The following is a 23,233-nucleotide window of genomic DNA, read 5'->3' as shown; positions in this document are numbered from 1 at the left end:
TCTGGGACCCAACAGAAACTTGCAGGGTCCTCAGAAGGCACAAGACTGTTGGACCCCATCCAGACTGGACTTCTGGCTCGTGTGGGAAAAAGTAGACCGCAATCTGAAGGAAATACTGCAGGAACATTGAACTTCCTTCTGGCACAGCCCTGTTGCAAACATAACACACACACACACACACACACACATGCACACACACACACACACACATGCACACACACACACACACACACACGTACACACACACACAGACACACACACGCAACCTGGACAACAAAGATAGGGTAGTCCCTGGACAGGGAAGGCAGGATATGGTATGGTATGGTATGGTATGGTATAGTACGGCATGGTATGGCATGCTCTTTATTGTCATTGCACAAGTACAACACAATTACACTTTCACCCCAAAGCCATGAGTGGTGATAGCTTTCCACTCTCAGCGCCCCTTAAAGGTGGGAGAAAAGGTAGAGACTTGGCGAGGATGAGTTAAAAATAAGTTGATTTGGGACTGGGCTCTCTATGAGGAAGGGGACACAGACTGGGGTCGGGAAAAACACTTGATAGCCGATATACACATGTCGACACAGAAACCACAAGACTTGTAACAGGGGGAGGGGCCAGGCATCTGCCTTGAAGCTGCCAGCCACTAGGTACGCCGTGGTACCACGTGGAGCGAAGCGGTGGTGAAGGCGTGGGATGCGGGTGTGTGTGCTTATGTAGCCACGGCCCACGGTGTGTCTTGAGTCTGGAGTTGCTCTGCATGCGATGGCAAAGGAACAGAGTTGATCTTTTTAGGCGTCGTTGACAGGGAAGGAGTTTGTTTCGTCTTCGCTCCGCTGTCCTCGAGAAGAATCTTGAAGTGACAAGCTTGCCACGTCGCAGCCAGGGAAAACAATCAAGATTAGAATGGTACTGTTTGTGCGAGCAAAAACAAGTTCAACTTTTTAGTCCAATTACCTATTTCTGGGCCTCAAATTCATCCTGCAGGGCAGACGGTCCGATGTTATCACAAAAGTCTGGGTGTCCACAGTTCTGCCCGCATCCTCCAATCATTTGCGGCAGCTTTTGAACGGCTGCCAGCATATTCCAATTTGTCAATAAATAAGGGCAACACTTATTCCCATCAGCAGGTGTCCTGTTATCATGATTCCAAATAGGTAGATATCGTCAACTTCCTCAACAGAAAGGGTCAACTTCCTCGACAGAAAGGGTCAACTTCCTCGACAGAAAGGGTCAACTTCCTCGACAGAAAGGATCAACTTCCTCGACAGAAAGGGTCAACTTCCTCGACAGAAAGGGTCAACTTCCTTAACTGAAAGGGTCAACTTCCTCGACAGAAAGGGTCAACTTCCTCGACAGAAAGGGTCAACTTCCTCGACAGAAAGGGCCAACTTCCTCGACAGAAAGGGTCAACTTCCTCGACAGAAAGGGTCAACTTCCTCGACAGAAAGGGTCAACTTCCTCGACAGAAAGGGTCAACTTCCTCGACAGAAAGGGTCAACTTCCTTAACTGAAAGGGTCAACTTCCTCGACAGAAAGGGTCAACTTCCTCGACAGAAAGGGTCAACTTCCTCGACAGAAAGGGTCAACTTCCTCGACAGAAAGGGTCAACTTCCTCGACAGAAAGGGTCAACTTCCTCGACAGAAAGGGTCAACTTCCTCGACAGAAAGGGTCAACTTCCTCGACAGAAAGGGTCAACTCCCTCGACTGAAAGGGTCAACTTCCTCGACAGAAAGGGTCAACTTCCTTAACTGAAAGGGTCAACTTCATCGACAGAAAGGGTCAACTTCCTCGACAGAAAGGGTCAACTTCCTCGACAGAAAGGGTCAACTTCCTTAACTGAAAGGGTCAACTTCCTCGACAGAAAGGGTCAACTTCCTCGACAGAAAGGGTCAACTTCCTCGACAGAAAGGGTCAACTTCCTCGACAGAAAGGGTCAACTTCCTCGACAGAAAGGGTCAACTTCCTCGACAGAAAGGGTCAACTTCCTCGACAGAAAGGGTCAACTTCCTCGACAGAAAGGGTCAACTTCCTCGACAGAAAGGGTCAACTTCCTCGACAGAAAGGGTCAACTTCCTCGACAGAAAGGGTCAACTTCCTCGACAGAAAGGGTCAACTTCCTCGACAGAAAGGGTCAACTTCCTCGACAGAAAGGGTCAACTTCCTCGACAGAAAGGGTCAAAAGGCACGCGGCACTCCACTTCTCCCAAGAGTCTGTTGTGTGTCCAGCAACAACCGTTCTGACGGGACAGACAGGTTCCCCTGAACCGAAGATCTTGTCAATTTTGTTGAGAGGAAGGTTGACCCATTCCATTGTTTGTTTTGGAGGGCAGTGCTAAAGGAGGCAACAAGAAAGTTAAGCAAGAATCGAGGAAACAAAGAGGCAAGCAGGGCAAACACGGAGAGTGGGGGGACTGCGACCACCCTTGCCAAGAGCCAAGGAAATCAGACCCTGCACAATAAAGGCAGGGTACACCTGGACAACAGTGTACACCTGGACAAGGAAGGCAGTGTACACCTTGACAAGGAATGCAGGGTACACCTGGACAACAGTGTACACCTGGACAAGGAAGGCAGTGTACACCTTGACAAGAAAGGAAGTGTACACCTGGACAACAGTGTACACCTGGACAAGGAAGGCAGTGTACACCTTGACAAGAAAGGAAGGGTACACCTGGACAAGGAAGGCAGCGTACACCTGGACAAGAAAGGCATAGTACACACTGGACGAGGAAGGCAGGGTACAGATAGACAACATTCACACTCAAATTCACACACTGGGACCAATCAATCAGGTGCATGTCTTTGGAGGTGGGAGGGGCCTATTCCAAGGTTCATATCTTTAGGGGCGGTAGGGGCCTATCCCCAGGTGCATGTCTTTGGAGGTGGGAGGGGCCTATCCCCAGGTGCATGTCTTTGGAGGTGGGAGGGGCCTATCCCCAGGTGCATGTCTTTGGAGGTGGGAGGGGCCTATCCCCAGGTGCATGTCTTTGGAGGTGGCAGGGGCCTATCCCCAGGTGCATGTCTTTGGAGGTGGGAGGGGCCTATCCCCAGGTGCATGTCTTTGGAGGTGGGAGGGGCCTATCCCCAGGTGCATATCTTTGGAGGTGGGAGGGGCCTATCCCCAGGTGCACGTCTTTGGAGGTGGGAGGGGCCTATGCCCAGGTGCATGTCTTTGGAGGTGGGAGGGGCCTATCCCCAGGTGCATGTCTTTGGAGGTGGGAGGTGCCTATCCCCAGGTGCATGTCTTTGGAGGTGGGAGAGGCCTATCCCAAGGTTCATATCTTTAGGGGTGGTAGGGGCCTATCCCCAGGTGCATGCCTTTGGAGGTGGGAGGGGCCTATCCCCAGGTGCATGTCTTTGGAGGTGGGAGGGGCCTATCCCCAGGTGCATGTCTTTGGAGGTGGGACAGAACTCACGCAGTCACCGGGTATATATGCTAGTTTCACACAGAAAAACCCCGAGCCTGGGAATCAAACCCGGGACCTTCTCGCTGTGAGGTACGAGTGCTAACCACTCTGGCACAATTCTGCCTGTTCAAGTGCTTATAGATGTGAATATTTCCAGGTTGATTGGACACACTCACAGGTTTTCAGTGAAGTGAAGAAAACAATGTTTCCCCCCTTGTGAGGTCTTCTCCGGCGCAGCACCAAGAAGACATCAAACCTGACTAACCAGAAGACGAACGAGAGGAAGTAAAAGTCCTGGCAAAGTTTCTACATGTGAATCGGTGGAAGCAACATTACCTTTTTCAGTAGGAGAGCTACACCTCCAGGGCGTGGCGGTCAGCTGGGCGCCGGCACCGTCTGTAGTTTGGGGCAGAGGCACGTGACGTCAAGACCAGCTCCGTGTGTGACAGCATTGAATCCATTAAAAAGAGCCTGCATCTGCAGTGGTCTTATCAAGTCTGCCTGCTTGCTTGGCCACGCCTCAACAGCTGACTGGCGCCGCGTCACACTGGTCAGGTCCGACCCTTAACGAGAAGAAAATGTTAAGGATTATTTCTTACTCTCCAAAAACTACTTCTAATGTTTAAAGAAGACCAATCCATGTATCCTGCCAACACACCTGCGGTAGGCGGGGCCTCTGCAGGTCTTAACTCGCCTCCCTCCCATTGAGGAGGGGGTGGGGCAGCTTATTAATATCAGATGTTCCAACTGCGAGGTTGATCGTCCAATCAGACTTGAATCGTGGAATCTCTGACTCTTTGAAGACAGCACTAATTTGGAGATGTGTCTGCTTTTGGTCCTTCTTGAATTTGTGAGCATAAATGTGAGTTGAGAGCCTACCCGCTGCTCGTGGGTGTGGCCAAAGGCACAGGGAACCCCGTAAGATCCGCCTGAAAACATCGGGTTTTACACGCTAGCATTAGCTCTTGTTTTCTAACGATTGGAAACCATTAGCAGCTTCTTCCAGCCCAACTGGGAACGATGTGGTGCGGTTGGGAGAGTGGCCGTGCCAGCAACCTGAGGGTTCCTGGTTCAATCCCCACCTTCTACCAACCTTGTCACGTCCGTTGTGTCCTTGAGCGAGACACGTCACCCTTGTTCCTGATGGGTGCTGGTTAGCGCCTTGCATGGCAGCTCCCGCCATCAGTGTGTGAATGTGTGTGTGAATGGGTGAATGTGGAAGTAGTGTCAAAGCACTTTGAGTACCTTGAAGGTAGAAAAGTGCTATACAAGTGAAGTGAAGTGAATTATCTTTATATAGCGCTTTTTCTCTCGTGACTCAAAGCGCTTTACATAGTGAAACCCAATATCTAAGTTACATTCAAACCAGTGTGGGTGGCACTGGGAGCAGGTGGGTAAAGTGTCTTGCCCAAGGACACAACGGCAGTGACTAGGTTGGCAGAAGCGGGAATCGAACCTGCAACCCTCAAGTTGCTGGCACGGCCACTCTACCAACCGAGCTAAACCGCCCCACAGCTAAACCGCCCCCAAGTACAACCCATTTACCATTTAACTTGGCCAGCTGAGGCCTGCTCCTCTACCCACACCTTGACTTCCTGTCCACACCATGACTTCTTGTCCAGGCTTTGACTTCCTGCCCAGGCCTTGACTTCCTGTCCACGCCTGAAGCTGCTCCTACTCACCCACGACTCTGATTGTGTGAGATAGTATAACTAATATCCACATGTTTAACGGCATCGGTCGCTACTACTCAGGAACACTAGTGAGAACATAGTCAACGTCCTCACCTGTTGGATTTTATGAGACATCAATCAGAACGGACACAAAATGATTTTATAGTCCTCCTCAGTCTGCTGGAAGAGATAAATGACTTCATGGAACTACTGTAAATCTATGTGTTTCATAACATTATTCTTGCTGTCGTAACCTGTGCTATTCTTTAGGACTATTTGTCCTTACACAGCAGACCAAAAGTGGAGTTTTGAGAGAGGGTGTAAGAATGAATCGGTACAAACTGATAACAGATTTACCTTTAGAGCTACGATGCATAGTACTATAGTTGATAGAACATCTACCAGGTTTGGAAAGGACTTGACAAGAAGTTGGTGATGTTTGGGTCGTTTTGTAAAAGCCAAGACTTTGCAGGATCCATGATCAGGTTAGGTCCAAAGCCTTTTTCTCTCCACACAATACTCAGGTTCTTAGTTCTGCTTGTAATGTCTCTACTTATTGTATTGCTTCCAAGACTTGGTCTTCAAGGCTTTACTCGCTGTTGTTTGCCAACACGTGGTCATGGATTATGTCAGCGAGGATCTCATGGAGTCAAGTGATTAGCTGATTGCTCTTTGCTAGTCTTTCTTTTATAGATCAGAACCATTTTGTACCATCCAGTTCTGTTCTTTCCAGTTCTATTTGCCCTCTCACCAGTTCTTCCATTCAAATGCCATCCGGTTCTTAGTTTCAATCTCAACCCACCAAAGCCGTACTAAAACATTTTGATAGATTTTTGAGTGCCTTGTGTAATGTTCTTTATTTTCAATGGAACATATTCTATGTTGGTGTGGTTTACTTGAGTCAATGTCAATCAATCAATGAGTGTTTGAAGGTTGAATGAATGTCTACTCAGTGGCCTAGTGGTTAGAGTATCCACCCTGACATCGGTAGGTTGTGAGTTCAAACCCCAAAGACTATAAAAATGGGAGCCATTACCTCCCTGCTTGGCACTCAGCATCAAGGGTTGGAATTTGGGATTAAATCACCAAAAATGATTCCCGGGCACGCCACCGCTGCTGCTCACTGCTCCCCTCAGCTACCAGGGGGTGGAACAAAGGGATGAGTCAAATGCAGAGGACACATTTTATCACACCTAGTTGTGTGACAATCATTGCTACTTTAACTTTAACTTAATGTTTACTTATATAGCCCTAAATCACGAGTGTCTCAAAGGGCTGCACAAGCCACAACGACAACCTCAGCTCAGATCCCACATCAGGGCCATCCATCCATCCATTTCCTACCACTTGTACCGTTGGGGGCCATTGGGGGGGGGGGGGGGTGCATTCTACACGTATCTCTTATGTTTGACTGCCATCTACTGGTCACACTTATCATTACACCGTGTACCAACTAAAATGGTGAGGTCGGTAAGCACAACCAAAATGATTCCGTACATATAGACACACAATGAATTGATTTACCGTCTTAAACAAGTTGAAAAACTCATTGGGGTGTTGCCATTTAGTGGTTGATTCTACGGAATACGTACTGTACTGTGCAATCTACTAATAAAAGTTTCAATCAATTAATCAATCAATCAAACACCTGATTATACGGCCCACTGTCGAGTTTTGAGAAAATGAAAGGATTTTTGTCACGGCGTGGATTCGAAGCCAAGATCCTTCCACAGCAGAGTCCCACACTCCTTGTGGCAGCACGCCAAAACACGCCCCCGCACGCTCCGATCGCTCCACGCCCACAGGCCTGTCGTCAGAACACCTGGCAGCAATCAAGGGAGCAGCATAAAGTCCACTCACTCCTTGGATCCTGTGCCGGACCGTCGTTAACGGCTGGTAGTAAGCATATACGTCTCTGGCTTCCCTCTCGTTGTCTTCGCCTCGTTTTGTCCCTTTTTGCCTTTGTCTCGCTGACTTGTCCCTCCTACCTCGATCCTCGACTGCTCGCCTGGACTCGGACCTCGTTGCTTGCCGCCTGCCTCTCTAGCTCCTGCCTGTCCCCGGATCCTTCTTGTGCCTACTTCTTCTTGACCAGACGAAGGTTTCATTCATCACGCACATACAACACCCTCTTGTATAATTCACATGGTTAATTGTACACCTAATCCTGCAGCCAACATTTAGAGTAGCATACACATCCCACACAATCATCAAAGGTTCCAATAAGCCTGGTAACCTTAAGTCTCTCGTACTGTTGTCTCCTTCCAGTCTTCACTTACACAACCATTTTAAGTGCTCCTTATATTTCCAAAAATATGTATTTTTATTATCATTAATATTATTATTAGTATCATGTGTTTAATTATTTGTATTATTATTAGGGACAGATGTCCCGTTGGGATAGAGGACCCTATTGAATTTCTAGTGTTTTATTATTATTCTTTAGTCTTTATTATTCTTTGAGCTGTAATTTGCGATCTAATCAAAAAACCCAACCCCAAAACTCAAAATTGCACTCTAGTGCCCCCAAGGAAGAAAACACAGACAAAACTGCCTCCAACTCCCAGTAGGAATGTCGTAGAAACATGACACATAGACCTATATTTCAGACACTGACAACCCCCAGCAAAAATCAACAGGAAGTTTGCAATTCATCCTTCAAAACAGAAGTTGTGTAAAAACAGTCACCTTTTTTCAAACTTTATCTCCCCTGAGCGCGTTTGTCGTGTCTGCTTCAAATAAGCACAGGAGAGAGATTGAACCCTTCTGATTAAAAGTTGATGAAAGAGTTTTAATCACTGCTCCGGTTTGGATTTTATGAGCCCTCAAAGAACCGCTACTCTGCTGCTGGTGCGCTGCTGCCGTCTCAAGATGGCGGCACCCTGCACAGACAAAACTTGCTCTAACTCCCAGTAGTAATGTCAGAGACACATGAAACAAAAACCTCAATGTAGGTCTCACTTTGACCTATATTTCATACACTGACCACCCCCAACTAAAATCAACAGGATGTTTGCCATTCCCCATTCAATACAAAAGCTTCTCTCCATTCGCAATACATTAGAGTCTCAAGATGGCGGCACCCTGCTCAGACAAAACTGCCTCTAACTCCCAGTAGGAATGCCAAAGACACATGAAACAAAAACCTCTATGTAGGTCTCAGTTAGACCTATATTTCATACAGTGACAACCCCCCGCTAAAATCAACAGGAAGTTTGCAATTCCCCCTTCAATACAAAAGATGGCTATAAATACTCGGTCCCGTCCATCGCTGCTTGCAACTTTAATTAATATTATTATTAGTAGTAGCAGTGTTGTTTTATTGTTCTAACTATTATTTGTGTTATTGCTGTTTATATTCTTGTTATTGGCATTATTGTTTTTCTAAAGTCATTTTTGCGATTATACGGAATTTAATAGCGTTGGACTTTTTTGAGTTTATAAATGTTTAAACATCTTTGCTCGTTTGTTTTGGTCTGAGAACATGACTCTAAAATGTGTGTGTGTGTGTGTGTGTGTGTGTGTGTGTGTGTGTGTGTGTGTGTGTGTGTGTGTGTGTGTGTGTGTGTGTGTGTGTGTGTGTGTGCACTCAGGCTGCAATGGCAACGAGGAGGAGCAGATGAGCAGCTTCTACCTGAAGTCTCTGGAGGGCTTCGTCACCGTGGTAACGTCTGACGGGGACATGATCTTCCTGTCGGAAAACATCAACAAATTCATGGGGCTCACACAGGTACACACACACACACACACACACACACACACACACACACACTGGCTGGGGTGACATGGTCAGGTGGGCGTGTCTAATGCTTGATGGTGTGCAGGTGGAGCTGACGGGTCACAGCATCTTCGACTTCACACACCCGTGTGATCACGACGAGATCAGAGAGAACCTCAGCCTCAAGACCGCCAGTCAGTTTTTTATCTTTCTTATTAACGCGCACACACACACACACACACACACACACACACACACACACACCAGTGTTAATTTTGACAACAGTTTTTAATGTAGTTGGTTGGTTGAACATGTACTGTATACAGTATTAATATATTACATATTTATTTGGAACATGTATACAGTAATAATATAATACTCCACATATTTATTTGGAACATGTATACAGTAATAATATAATACTCCACATATTTATTTGGAACATGTATACAGTGATAATATAATACTCCACATATTTATTTGGAACATGTATACAGTAATAATATAATACTCCACATATTTCTTTGGAACATGTATACAGTGATAATATAATACTCCACATATTTCTTTGGAACATGTATACTGTATTAATATAATACACCACATATTTATTTGGAACATGTATACAGTAATAATATAATACTCCACATATTTATTTGGAACATGTATACTGTATTAATATATTACATATTTCTTTGGAACATGTATACAGTATTAATATATTACATATTTCTTTGGAACATGTATACAGTATTTAACACATCACACATTTATTTGGAACATGTATACAGTATTGATAAAATACACCACATATTTACTCATATTAAATACCACATATTTAAATTTTAGTGATATTTTATCCATAGAAAATAATTGAGTTTTATTCGACAAAATTCCCCAACATTTTAGCCAACTAAAATTACAGTAATTTTGCTGATTAAAATATAAAACTTAACAGACAAGGCATCTTTAAAGTTGTTGTGGAAACACTTGAAGTCGTCGTGTACGTTTGTATTAATGCAGAGCAGCTGAAACTAAGACCGGCACACCATGAATATTTCAATAAGTACATGTCACGCTAACTTTATGTCAGTTATTATTTTAATAAGTACATGTCACGCTAACTTTATGTCAGTTATTATTTTAATAAGTACATGTCACGCTAACTTTATGTCAGTTATTATTTTAATAAGTACATGTCACGCTAACTTTATGTCAGTTATTATTTTAATAAGTACATGTCACGCTAACTTTATGTCAGTTATTATTTTAATAAGTACATGTCACGCTAACTTTATGTCAGTTATTATTTTAATAAGTACATGTCACGCTAACTTTATGTCAGTTATTATTTTAATAAGTACATGTCACGCTAACTTTATGTCAGTTATTATTTTAATAAGTACATGTCACGCTAACTTTATGTCAGTTATTATTTTAATAAGTACATGTCACGCTAACTTTATGTCAGTTATTATTTTAATAAGTACATGTCACGCTAACTTTATGTCAGTTATTATTTTAATAAGTACATGTCACGCTAACTTTATGTCAGTTATTATTTTAATAAGTACATGTCACGCTAACTTTATGTCAGTTATTATTTTAATAAGTACATGTCACGCTAACTTTATGTCAGTTATTATTTTAATAAGTACATGTCACGCTAACTTTATGTCAGTTATTATTTTAATAAGTACATGTCACGCTAACTTTATGTCAGTTATTATTTTAATAAGTACATGTCACGCTAACTTTATGTCAGTTATTATTTTAATAAGTACATGTCACGCTAACTTTATGTCAGTTATTATTTTAATAAGTACATGTCACACTAACTTTATGTCAGTTATTATTTTAATAAGTACATGTCACGCTAACTTTATGTCAGTTATTATTTTAATAAGTACATGTCACGCTAACTTTATGTCAGTTATTATTTTAATAAGTACATGTCACGCTAACTTTATGTCAGTTATTATTTTAATAAGTACATGTCACGCTAACTTTATGTCAGTTATTATTTTAATAAGTACATGTCACGCTAACTTTATGTCAGTTATTATTTTAATAAGTACATGTCACACTAACTTTATGTCAGTTATTATTTTAATAAGTACATGTCACACTAACTTTATGTCAGTTATTATTTTAATAAGTACATGTCACGCTAACTTTATGTCAGTTATTATTTTAGCTGAAAGGGAGCTTTTGTTTCTCTCAAAAGTAGAATCATTTTTGACTCAAACGGTCCCAGGAAGACACAAAGCAGTTGTATTTTCCATCGTGTAGAACTACACTAAATCACCAGCGTCTCAAAGGGCTGCACAAGCCATGTCAACATCCTGGGCTCAAAGTCCCCCCCCCTCAGGGCAAGGAAAAACTCAAGCCAATGGGATGACAATGAGAAACCTTGGAGGGGACCGCAGATGTGGGTCAACGTGCACAACCGACTATCTTAGTGGATCAGACAGTAATGTCTTTATATTAACTTAGATTGGGTACTTTGTTTTTAATGGGGAAAGACGTTAATGACTCTTGTTTTCATGTGAGCATTAAAGCCGGCGAGCTGCTGTGAGTTTTAAGTGCAGTTTTTACAACATTTCATTTTAAAAGGCCAATGCTAATCATGACTTCTTACTGGTTACACTTTCTACACTGCAGTTGTGTTTCCTAAGCAGAATAAACACAACAATTGAAGATGTTGTAACGTGCTCACCTTGTCAACATTGAAGATGTTGTAACGTGCTCACCTTGTCAACAATTGAAGATGTTGTAACGTGCTCACCTTGTCAACATTGAAGATGTTGTAACGTGCTCACCTTGTCAACATTGAAGATGTTGTAACGTGCTCACCTTGTCCACATTGAAGATGTTGTAACGTGCTCACCTTGTCAACATTGAAGATGTTGTAACGTGCTCACCTTGTCAACATTGAAGATGTTGTAACGTGCTCACCTTGTCCACATTGAAGATGTTGTAACGTGCTCACCTTGTCAACATTGAAGATGTTGTAACGTGCTCACCTTGTCCACATTGAAGATGTTGTAACGTGCTCACCTTGTCAACATTGAAGATGTTGTAACGTGCTCACCTTGTCAACATTGAAGATGTTGTAACGTGCTCACCTTGTCAACATTGAAGATGTTGTAACGTGCTCACCTTGTCCACATTGAAGATGTTGTAACGTGCTCACCTTGTCCACATTGAAGATGTTGTAACGTGCTCACCTTGTCAACATTGAAGATGTTGTAACGTGCTCACCTTGTCCACATTGAAGATGTTGTAACGTGCTCACCTTGTCAACATTGAAGATGTTGTAACGTGCTCACCTTGTCAACATTGAAGATGTTGTAACGTGCTCACCTTGTCAACATTGAAGATGTTGTAACGTGCTCACCTTGTCCACATTGAAGATGTTGTAACGTGCTCACCTTGTCCACATTGAAGATGTTGTAACGTGCTCACCTTGTCAACATTGAAGATGTTGTAACGTGCTCACCTTGTCCACATTGAAGATGTTGTAACGTGCTCACCTTGTCAACATTGAAGATGTTGTAACGTGCTCACCTTGTCAACATTGAAGATGTTGTAACGTGCTCACCTTGTCAACATTGAAGATGTTGTAACGTGCTCACCTTGTCAACATTGAAGATGTTGTAACGTGCTCACCTTGTCAACATTGAAGATGTTGTAACGTGCTCACCTTGTCAACATTGAAGATGTTGTAACGTGCTCACCTTGTCAACATTGAAGATGTTGTAACGTGCTCACCTTGTCAACATTGAAGATGTTGTAACGTGCTCACCTTGTCAACATTGAAGATGTTGTAACGTGCTCACCTTGTCAACATTGAAGATGTTGTAACGTGCTCACCTTGTCAACATTGAAGATGTTGTAACGTGCTCACCTTGTCAACATTGAAGATGTTGTAACGTGCTCACCTTGTCAACATTGAAGATGTTGTAACGTGCTCACCTTGTCAACATTGAAGATGTTGTAACGTGCTCACCTTGTCAACATTGAAGATGTTGTAACGTGCTCACCTTGTCAACATTGAAGATGTTGTAACGTGCTCACCTTGTCAACATTGAAGATGTTGTAACGTGCTCACCTTGTCAACATTGAAGATGTTGTAACGTGCTCACCTTGTCAACATTGAAGATGTTGTAACGTGCTCACCTTGTCAACATTTTTCCAGGCAGCGGCTTCAGAAAGAAGAGCAAAGAGCAAAACACCGAGCGGGACTTCTTCATGCGGATGAAATGTACTGTGACCAACAGGGGGCGCACTGTCAACCTGAAGTCTGCCAGCTGGAAGGTGAGGGAGACCACACACACACACACACACACACACACACACACACACACACGCACACACGCACAGGCACGCACGCACACACATTCGTTTATTTGAAACATGTGTACAGTTACAACATGATACATGCGTACAGTTACAACATGATACATGTGTACAGTTACAACATGATACATGTGTACAGTTACAACATGATACATGCGTACAGTTACAACATGATACATGCGTACAGTTACAACATGATACATGCGTACAGTTACAACATGATACATGTGTACAGTTACAACATGATACATGTGTACAGTTACAACATGACACATGTGTACAGTTACATGATACATGTGTACAGTTACAACATGATACATGTGTACAGTTACAACATGATACATGCATACAGTTACAACATGATACATGTGTACAGTTACAACATGATACATGTGTACAGTTACAACATGATACATGTGTACAGTTACAACATGATACATGTGTACAGTTACAACATGATACATGCGTACAGTTACATGATACATGTGTACAGTTACAACATGATACATGTGTACAGTTACAACATGATACATGTGTACAGTTACAACATGATACATGTGTACAGTTACAACATGACACATGTGTACAGTTACATGATACATGTGTACAGTTACAACATGATACATGCGTACAGTTACAACATGATACATGCGTACAGTTACATGATACATGTGTACAGTTACAACATGATACATGCGTACAGTTACAACATGATACATGCGTACAGTTACATGATACATGTGTACAGTTACAACATGATACATGTGTACAGTTACAACATGATACATGTGTACAGTTACAGCATGATACATGCGTACAGTTACAACATGATACATGTGTACAGTTACAACATGATACATGTGTACAGTTACAACATGATACATGTGTACAGTTACAACATGATACATGTGTACAGTTACAACATGATACATGTGTACAGTTACAACATGATACATGCGTACAGTTACAACATGATACATGTGTACAGTTACAACATGATACATGCGTACAGTTACAACATGATACATGTGTACAGTTACAACATGATACATGTGTACAGTTACAACATGATACATGTGTACAGTTACAACATGATACATGTGTACAGTTACAACATGATACATGTGTACAGTTACAACATGATACATGCGTACAGTTACAACATGATACATGCGTACAGTTACAACATGATACATGTGTACAGTTACAACATGATACATGCGTACAGTTACAACATGATACATGTGTACAGTTACAACATGATACATGCGTACAGTTACAACATGATACATGCGTACAGTTACAACATGATACATGTGTACAGTTACAACATGATACATGTGTACAGTTACAACATGATACATGCGTACAGTTACAACATGATACATGCGTACAGTTACAACATGATACATGTGTACAGTTACAACATGATACATGCGTACAGTTACAACATGATACATGCGTACAGTTACAACATGATACATGCGTACAGTTACAACATGATACATGCGTACAGTTACAACATGATACATGCGTACAGTTACAACATGATACATGCGTACAGTTACAACATGATACATGCGTACAGTTACAACATGATACATGTGTACAGTTACAACATGATACATGCGTACAGTTACAACATGATACATGTGTACAGTTACAACATGATACATGTGTACAGTTACAACATGATACATGTGTACAGTTACAACATGATACATGTGTACAGTTACAACATGATACATGCGTACAGTTACAACATGATACATGCGTACAGTTACACCATGATACATGCGTACAGTTACAACATGATACATGTGTACAGTTACAACATGATACATGTGTACAGTTACAACATGATACATGTGTACAGTTACAACATGATACATGCGTACAGTTACAACATGAGACATGCGTACAGTTACAACATGAGACATGCGTACAGTTACAACATGATACATGTGTACAGTTACAACATGATACATGTGTACAGTTACAACATGATACATGTGTACAGTTACAACATGATACATGCGTACAGTTACAACATGATACATGCGTACAGTTACAACATGATACATGCGTACAGTTACAACATGATACATGCGTACAGTTACAACATGATACATGCGTACAGTTACAACATGATACATGCGTACAGTTACAACATGATACATGCGTACAGTTACAACATGATACATGTGTACAGTTACAACATGATACATGCGTACAGTTACAACATGATACATGCGTACAGTTACAACATGATACATGTGTACAGTTACAACATGATACATGCGTACAGTTACAACATGATACATGCGTACAGTTACAACATGATACATGTGTACAGTTACAACATGATACATGTGTACAGTTACAACATGATACATGCGTACAGTTACAACATGATACATGTGTACAGTTACAACATGATACATGCGTACAGTTACAACATGATACATGCGTACAGTTACAACATGATACATGTGTACAGTTACAACATGATACATGCGTACAGTTACAACATGATACATGCGTACAGTTACAACATGATACATGTGTACAGTTACAACATGATACATGCGTACAGTTACAACATGATACATGCGTACAGTTACAACATGATACATGTGTACAGTTACAACATGATACATGCGTACAGTTACAACATGATACATGTGTACAGTTACAACATGATACATGTGTACAGTTACAACATGATACATGCGTACAGTTACAACATGATACATGTGTACAGTTACAACATGATACATGTGTACAGTTACAACATGATACATGCGTACAGTTACAACATGATACATGTGTACAGTTACAACATGATACATGTGTACAGTTACAACATGATACATGCGTACAGTTACAACATGATACATGCGTACAGTTACAACATGATACATGCGTACAGTTACAACATGATACATGCGTACAGTTACAACATGATACATGTGTACAGTTACAACATGATACATGCGTACAGTTACAACATGATACATGCGTACAGTTACAACATGATACATGTGTACAGTTACAACATGATACATGCGTACAGTTACAACATGATACATGCGTACAGTTACAACATGATACATGTGTACAGTTACAACATGATACATGCGTACAGTTACAACATGATACATGTGTACAGTTACAACATGATACATGCGTACAGTTACAACATGATACATGCGTACAGTTACAACATGATACATGCGTACAGTTACAACATGATACATGCGTACAGTTACAACATGATACATGTGTACAGTTACAACATGATACATGCGTACAGTTACAACATGATACATGTGTACAGTTACAACATGATACATGTGTACAGTTACAACATGATACATGTGTACAGTTACAACATGATACATGTGTACAGTTACAACATGATACATGCGTACAGTTACAACATGATACATGTGTACAGTTACAACATGATACATGTGTACAGTTACAACATGAGACATGTGTACAGTTACAACATGATACATGCGTACAGTTACATGATACATGTGTACAGTTACAACATGATACATGTGTACAGTTACAACATGATACATGCGTACAGTTACAACATGATACATGTGTACAGTTACAACATGATACATGTGTACAGTTACAACATGAGACATGTGTACAGTTACAACATGATACATGCGTACAGTTACAACATGATACATGTGTACAGTTACAACATGATACATGTGTACAGTTACAACATGATACATGTGTACAGTTACAACATGAGACATGTGTACAGTTACAACATGATACATGCCTACAGTTACAACATGATACATGTGTACAGTTACAACATGATACATGCGTACAGTTACAACATGATACATGTGTACAGTTACAACATGATACATGTGTACAGTTACAACATGATACATGTGTACAGTTACAACATGATACATGCGTACAGTTACAACATGATACATGCGTACAGTTACAACATGATACATGTGTACAGTTACAACATGATACATGTGTACAGTTACAACATGATACATGCGTACAGTTACAACATGATACATGTGTACAGTTACAACATGATACATGTGTACAGTTACAACATGATACATGGCATGTTTCCAAACGTGCGTGTCCTTCATAGCCGTGTCAACCCGTTGTCTCCTCGCAGGTGCTTCACTGCGTGGGACACCTGAAGATGTGCAACAGCGCCACCTCGCCGGTGCCGTGCAGCTTGAAAGACCCGCCCCTCACCTGTGCAGTCTTGATGTGTGAGCCTATCCCACACCCCTCCAACATCCACGCCCCGTTTGACAGCAGGACATTCCTCAGCAGACACAGCATGGACATGAAGTTCACTTACTGTGACGACAGGTGGGGACACTTCTCCTTTACCTTTGTCTTCTACCACATCTCAGACTGCGTCATGTTATACACACACACACACACACACACACACACACACACACTGATTGTTCCCGTGTCCCGCAGGTTCCAGCATGCAGACGTGTCATTTTTACAAGACTGCTCATGCATTACAAATGTTCTTGGATGGTGTGTTCAGTTGTGTGCTGAGTTGTGTGTTCAGTTGTGTGTTCAGTTGTGTTATGTGCGTGACACAGGAGCCCGCTCTCCTTTTGTGCATTCTTTGGCTTGATCGCTGCTGAAATCCTGCGTCCAATTAAGTGGATGAAGTCATTGAAGGTCGTCAGAGGACACACTGGCACCAGTCAAGGAAGGAAAGGAATAAAGAAAGCTGTAATCACAGAAGATCCACTAGAGGGCGACATACCTGAGTCTGGGCTAAAGGAGAACTCTTCTCACTTTTTTTTTGTTTTATGTATTCTGTGGATTCTTTTTAAAAAGGCTTTAAAACCCATCCATCCATCCATTGTCTTCCGCTTATCCAAGGTCGGGTCGCGGGGGCAGCAGCCTAAGCAGAGAAGCCCAGACATTACAGTTGGTACAAAATGCGGCTGCTAGACTTTTGACAAGAACAAGAAAGTTTGATCACATTACGCCTGTACTGTATATACCTTTATATACATATATACATACATATATACCTATACTGTATATACCTTTATATACATATATACATACATATATACCTTTATATACATATATACATACATATATACCTATACTGTTTATACCTTTATATACATATATACATACATATATACCTATACTGTATATACCTTTATATACATATATACATACATATATACATACATATATACCTATACTGTATATACCTTTATATACATATATACATACATATATACCTATACTGTATATACCTTTATATACATATATACATACATATATACCTATACTGTATATACCTTTATATACATATATACATACATATATACCTATACTGTATATACCTTTATATACATATATACATACATATATACCTATACTGGCTCACCTGCACTGGCTTCCTGTGCACTTAAGATGTGACTTTAAGGTTTTACTACTTAGGTATAAAATACTACACGGTCTAGCTCCATCCTATCTTGCCGATTGTATTGTACCATATGTCCCGGCAAGAAATAGAATAGAATAGAAAGTACTTTATTGATCCCTTGGGGAAATTCAGCATCACAGTTCGCTCACAACAAACAATAATAATAATACATAATACATGACATATTTTATATATATAATATATGAATAATATAAATATATTCTACATATATTGTACATTTAAGTGCAGTCAAGGAACATATGCATTATACAGTCTGATGGCTGTCGGTATGAAGGACCTCCTGTGTGGCCACCACGTTACTGGCCTTCTCTACCAACTTGTCCAGTCTGTTAGCGTCCCTCACTCTCAGCCCGCTGCCCCAGCAAGCCACAACGTACAAGAAGGCGCCCACCACCGACTTGTAGAACATCTTTAACATTTTTGTACAGACGTTGAAGGATCCTAACCTCCTGAGGAAGTAGAGGCGGCTCTGTCCCTTCTTGTCGAGGACCTCAGCCTGTTTTGACCCATTCAGCTTGTTGTCCATGTGTACTCCCAGGTATTTATAATCTGCCTTCAAAGGACTCCGGCTTATTAGTGATTCCCAAAGCCCCAAAAAAGTCTGCGGGCTATAGAGCGTTTTCCGTTCGTGCTCCAGTACTCTGGAATGCCCTCCCAGTAACAGTTTGAGATGTTACCTCAGTAGAAGCATTTAGGTCTCATCTTAAAACTCATTTGTCTACTCTGGCCTTTAAATAGACCCCTTTTTGGACCAGTTGATCTGCCGTTTCTTTTGTTTTTCTCCTCTGTCCCACTCTACCTTGTGGAGGGGGTCTGGTCCGGTGGCCATGGAAGAAATACTGGCTGTCCTGAGTCGGGACCCAGGATGGATTACTCGTCCAGAGTCGGGACCCAGGATGGACCGCTCGCCTGTGTATCGGCTGGGGACATCTCTGCGCTGCTGATTGGCTTCCAGTTGGGATGGTTTCCTGCTGGCTCCACTGTGGACGGGACTCTCTCTGCTGTGTTGGATCCACTTTGGACTGTACTCTCACGGTTGTGTTGGATCCACTATGGATTGATCTTTCACAGTATCATGTTCGACCCTGTCGACATCCATTGCTTTCGGTCCGCTAGAGGGGGGGGGGGGGGTTGCCCACATATGAGGTCCTCTCCAAGGTTTCTCATAGTCATCATTGTCACCGACGTCCCACTAGGTGTGAGTTTTCCTTGCCCTTATGTGGGCTCTACCAAGGATGTCGTTGTGGTTTGTGTTGTGGTTTGTGCAGCCCTTTGAGACACTAGTGATTTAGGGCTATATAAATAATCATTGATTGATTGATTGATTGATTGACTTCCCTCCCCCCAGCCACTTTGTCCAGCTTTTCCCGGGGGATCCCGAGGCGTTCACAGGCCAGCCGGGAGACATAGTCTTCCCAACGTGTCCTGGGTCTTCCTCGTGGCCTCCTACCGGTCGGACGTGCCCTAAACACCTCCCAAGGGAGGCGTTCGGGTGGCATCCTGACCAGATGGCCGAACCACCTCATCTGGAGCAGCGGCTTTACTTTGAGCTCCTCCTGGACGAAAGAGCTTCTCACCCTATCTCTAAGGGAGAGACCCAAACTCATTTGGGCCGCTTGTACCCGTGATCTTATCCTTTCGGTCATGACCCAAAGCTCATGACCATAGGTGAGGATGGGAACGTAAATCAACCGGTAAATTGAGAGCTTTGCCTTCCGGCTCAGCTCCTTCTTCACCACAACGGATCGATACAGCGTCCGCATTACTGAAGACGCCGCACCGAACCTTCTGTTGATCTCACCATCCACTCTTCCCTCACTCGTGAACAAGACTCTCAGGTACTTGAACTCCTCCACTTGGGGCAGGGTCTCCTCCCCAACCCGGAGATGGCACTCCACCCTTTTCCGGGCGAGAACCATGGACTCGGACTTGGAGGTGCTGATTCTCATCCCAGTCGCTTCACACTCAGCTGTGAACCGATCCAGTGAGAGCTGAAGATCCTGGCCAGATGAAGCCATCAGGACCACATCATCTGCAAAAAGCAGAGACCTAATCCTGCAGCCACCAAACCAGAACCCCTCAACGCCTTGACTGCACCTAGAAATTCTGTCCATAAAAATTATGAACAGAATGGGTGACAAAGGGCAGCTTTGGCAGAGTCCAACCCTCACTGGAAACGGTTCCGACTTACTGCCGGCAATGCGGACCAAGTTCTGACACTGATCATACAGGGAGTGGACTTTGTTCTGACACTGATCATACAGGGAGTGGACTATGTTCTGACACTGATCATACAGGGAGCGGACTATGTTCTGACACTGATCATACAGGGAGCGGACTATGTTCTGACACTGATCATACAGGGAGTGGACTATGTTCTGACACTGATCATACAGGGAGCGGACTATGTTCTGACACTGATCATACAGGGAGTGGACTATGTTCTGACACTGATCATACAGGGAGTGGACTATGTTCTGACACTGATCATACAGGGAGTGGACTATGTTCTGACACTGATCATACAGGGAGTGGACTATGTTCTGACACTGATCATACAGGGAGCGGACTATGTTCTGACACTGATCATACAGGGAGTGGACTATGTTCTGACACTGATCATACAGGGAGTGGACTATGTTCTGACACTGATCATACAGGGAGTGGACTATGTTCTGACACTGATCATACAGGGAATGGACTATGTTCTGACACTGATCATACAGGGAGTGGACTATGTTCTGACACTGATCATACAGGGAGCGGACTATGTTCTGACACTGATCATACAGGGAGCGGACTATGTTCTGACACTGATCATACAGGGAGTGGACTATGTTCTGACACTGATCATACAGGGAGTGGACTATGTTCTGACACTGATCATACAGGAAGTGGACTATGTTCTGACACTGATCATACAGGGAGTGGACCGCCACTATCAAACAGTCCCATACCCCATACTCTCTGAGCACTCCCCACAGGACTTCCCGAGGGACACGGTCCAATGCCGTCTCCAAGTCCACAAAGCACATGTAGACTGGTTGGGCAAACTCCCATGCACCCTCAAGGACCCTGCCCAGAGTATAGAGCTGGTCCACAGTTCCACCACCAGGACCAAAACCACACTGTTCCTCCTGAATCCGAGGTTTGACTATCCGGCTTTACCGGGAAGGCTGAAGGCTTTAAAATCCCTATTTTTTTAAAGTTTTTTTAAAGCCTTTGTTTTAGATATATATGTGTGCTAGTTCTAGCTATTAGGCTGTTCTAGTTTTTGTTTTTTTATTATTTAATTTACTTGTTGGGGGCAGCTCTTTGTGGTTCTAGCGTTGTTGTTGTTTTAAATGCACTGTAGCACTTTGAGGTTGTTTGTTCAATGTAAAGTACTTTTTACAAATAAAATCTATTATTATTATGCATTCCAACTTGTAGTCATCGGCTTATTCTACTTGGCTAACAAGGGAAGTGATACGTTATCCCTCTAAGTCACTCCAAGAAACATCCAAAAAGTGCCAACAGTACTCCATTTACATGTGGTGACCTGAATATTAACAAGTATTTGCAATATTGTTATTATAAGCGCTAATGCTACTTTTAGCCTGTTGTTGTTTTTTCTGCCCGGGTGAGGATTATGATGAATTATTTGTGTAAAGGGGAAGATACAATCATCCTATCAGTCTTTATCCCAGTGTGAGCAGACATGGTACAGTAAGTGCTTGTTTTATTATGTCCATATATCTTGTTTAGCACTTAGCAATACTGCCACATGATGCTTGGTGTTTAGCACACGGCTTCCAAAACTTGTAGGTCATCCTACTTATACTCGCGTTCAAAAATAGAAGATTCTGGATCATCTCCACCAAGGTGGAAACAAAACCTTGGTGGAGGTTTTTAACCCTTGGATGCACAAATAGTGTCATGTGGTGGTCAAAAATACTGATACTGTCCCATTTACACATCTGATGTCAGCGCTCACATCTGATTCAACTTCGACCGTCAATACTGTCCCACTTACACATCTGATGTCATCTCTCACATTTGATGTAACTTTGACCGTCAATACTGTCCCACTTACACATCTGATGTCATCTCTCACATTTGATGTAACTTTGACTGTCAATACTGTCCCACGTACACGTCTGATGTCATCTCTCACATTTGATGTAACTTTGACTGTCAATACTGTCCCACTTACACATCTGATGTCATCTCTAACATTTGATGTAACTTTGACTGTCAATACTGTCCCACGTACACGTCTGATGTCAACGGTCTCACATCCGATGCAACTTTGACTGTCACCAAACACAACTGGTCATGTGACTCTCTTGCCAACATGGCCGCCCCAGACACAACTAGTTACGTTTCTTTCCTGCCGGTTTGATGGCCGGTTGCATCGAATGTGAGAGATGACATCAGATGTGTAAGTGGGACAGTATTGACAGTCAAAGTTGCATCAGATGGGAGACTGTTGACATCAGATGTGTAAGTGGGACAGTATTGACAGTCAAAGTTGCATCAAATGTGAGACTGTTGACATCAGATGCGTGAGTGGGACAGTAT

General features: G+C 42.5%; 1 protein-coding gene across 1 annotated transcript in view; it reads left to right on the top strand.

Moving 5' to 3' along the window:
• LOC133559752 (endothelial PAS domain-containing protein 1-like) overlaps positions 1 to 23,233 on the top strand; it is a 100,455-nt gene that overhangs the window by 55,991 nt on the left and 21,231 nt on the right. The window contains 4 exon segments of the mRNA XM_061911820.1: positions 8,678 to 8,814; positions 8,909 to 8,996; positions 13,004 to 13,122; positions 17,345 to 17,547. Of these exon segments, the coding sequence (XP_061767804.1) occupies positions 8,678 to 8,814; positions 8,909 to 8,996; positions 13,004 to 13,122; positions 17,345 to 17,547 (547 nt within the window).

The sequence above is a fragment of the Nerophis ophidion genome, linkage group LG09 (genome assembly GCF_033978795.1).
Source record: "Nerophis ophidion isolate RoL-2023_Sa linkage group LG09, RoL_Noph_v1.0, whole genome shotgun sequence".
NCBI lineage: Eukaryota > Metazoa > Chordata > Actinopteri > Syngnathiformes > Syngnathidae > Nerophis > Nerophis ophidion.
Note: the sequence above shows the minus strand (reverse complement) of the source record. Positions and strands in the feature narration are given on the sequence as shown.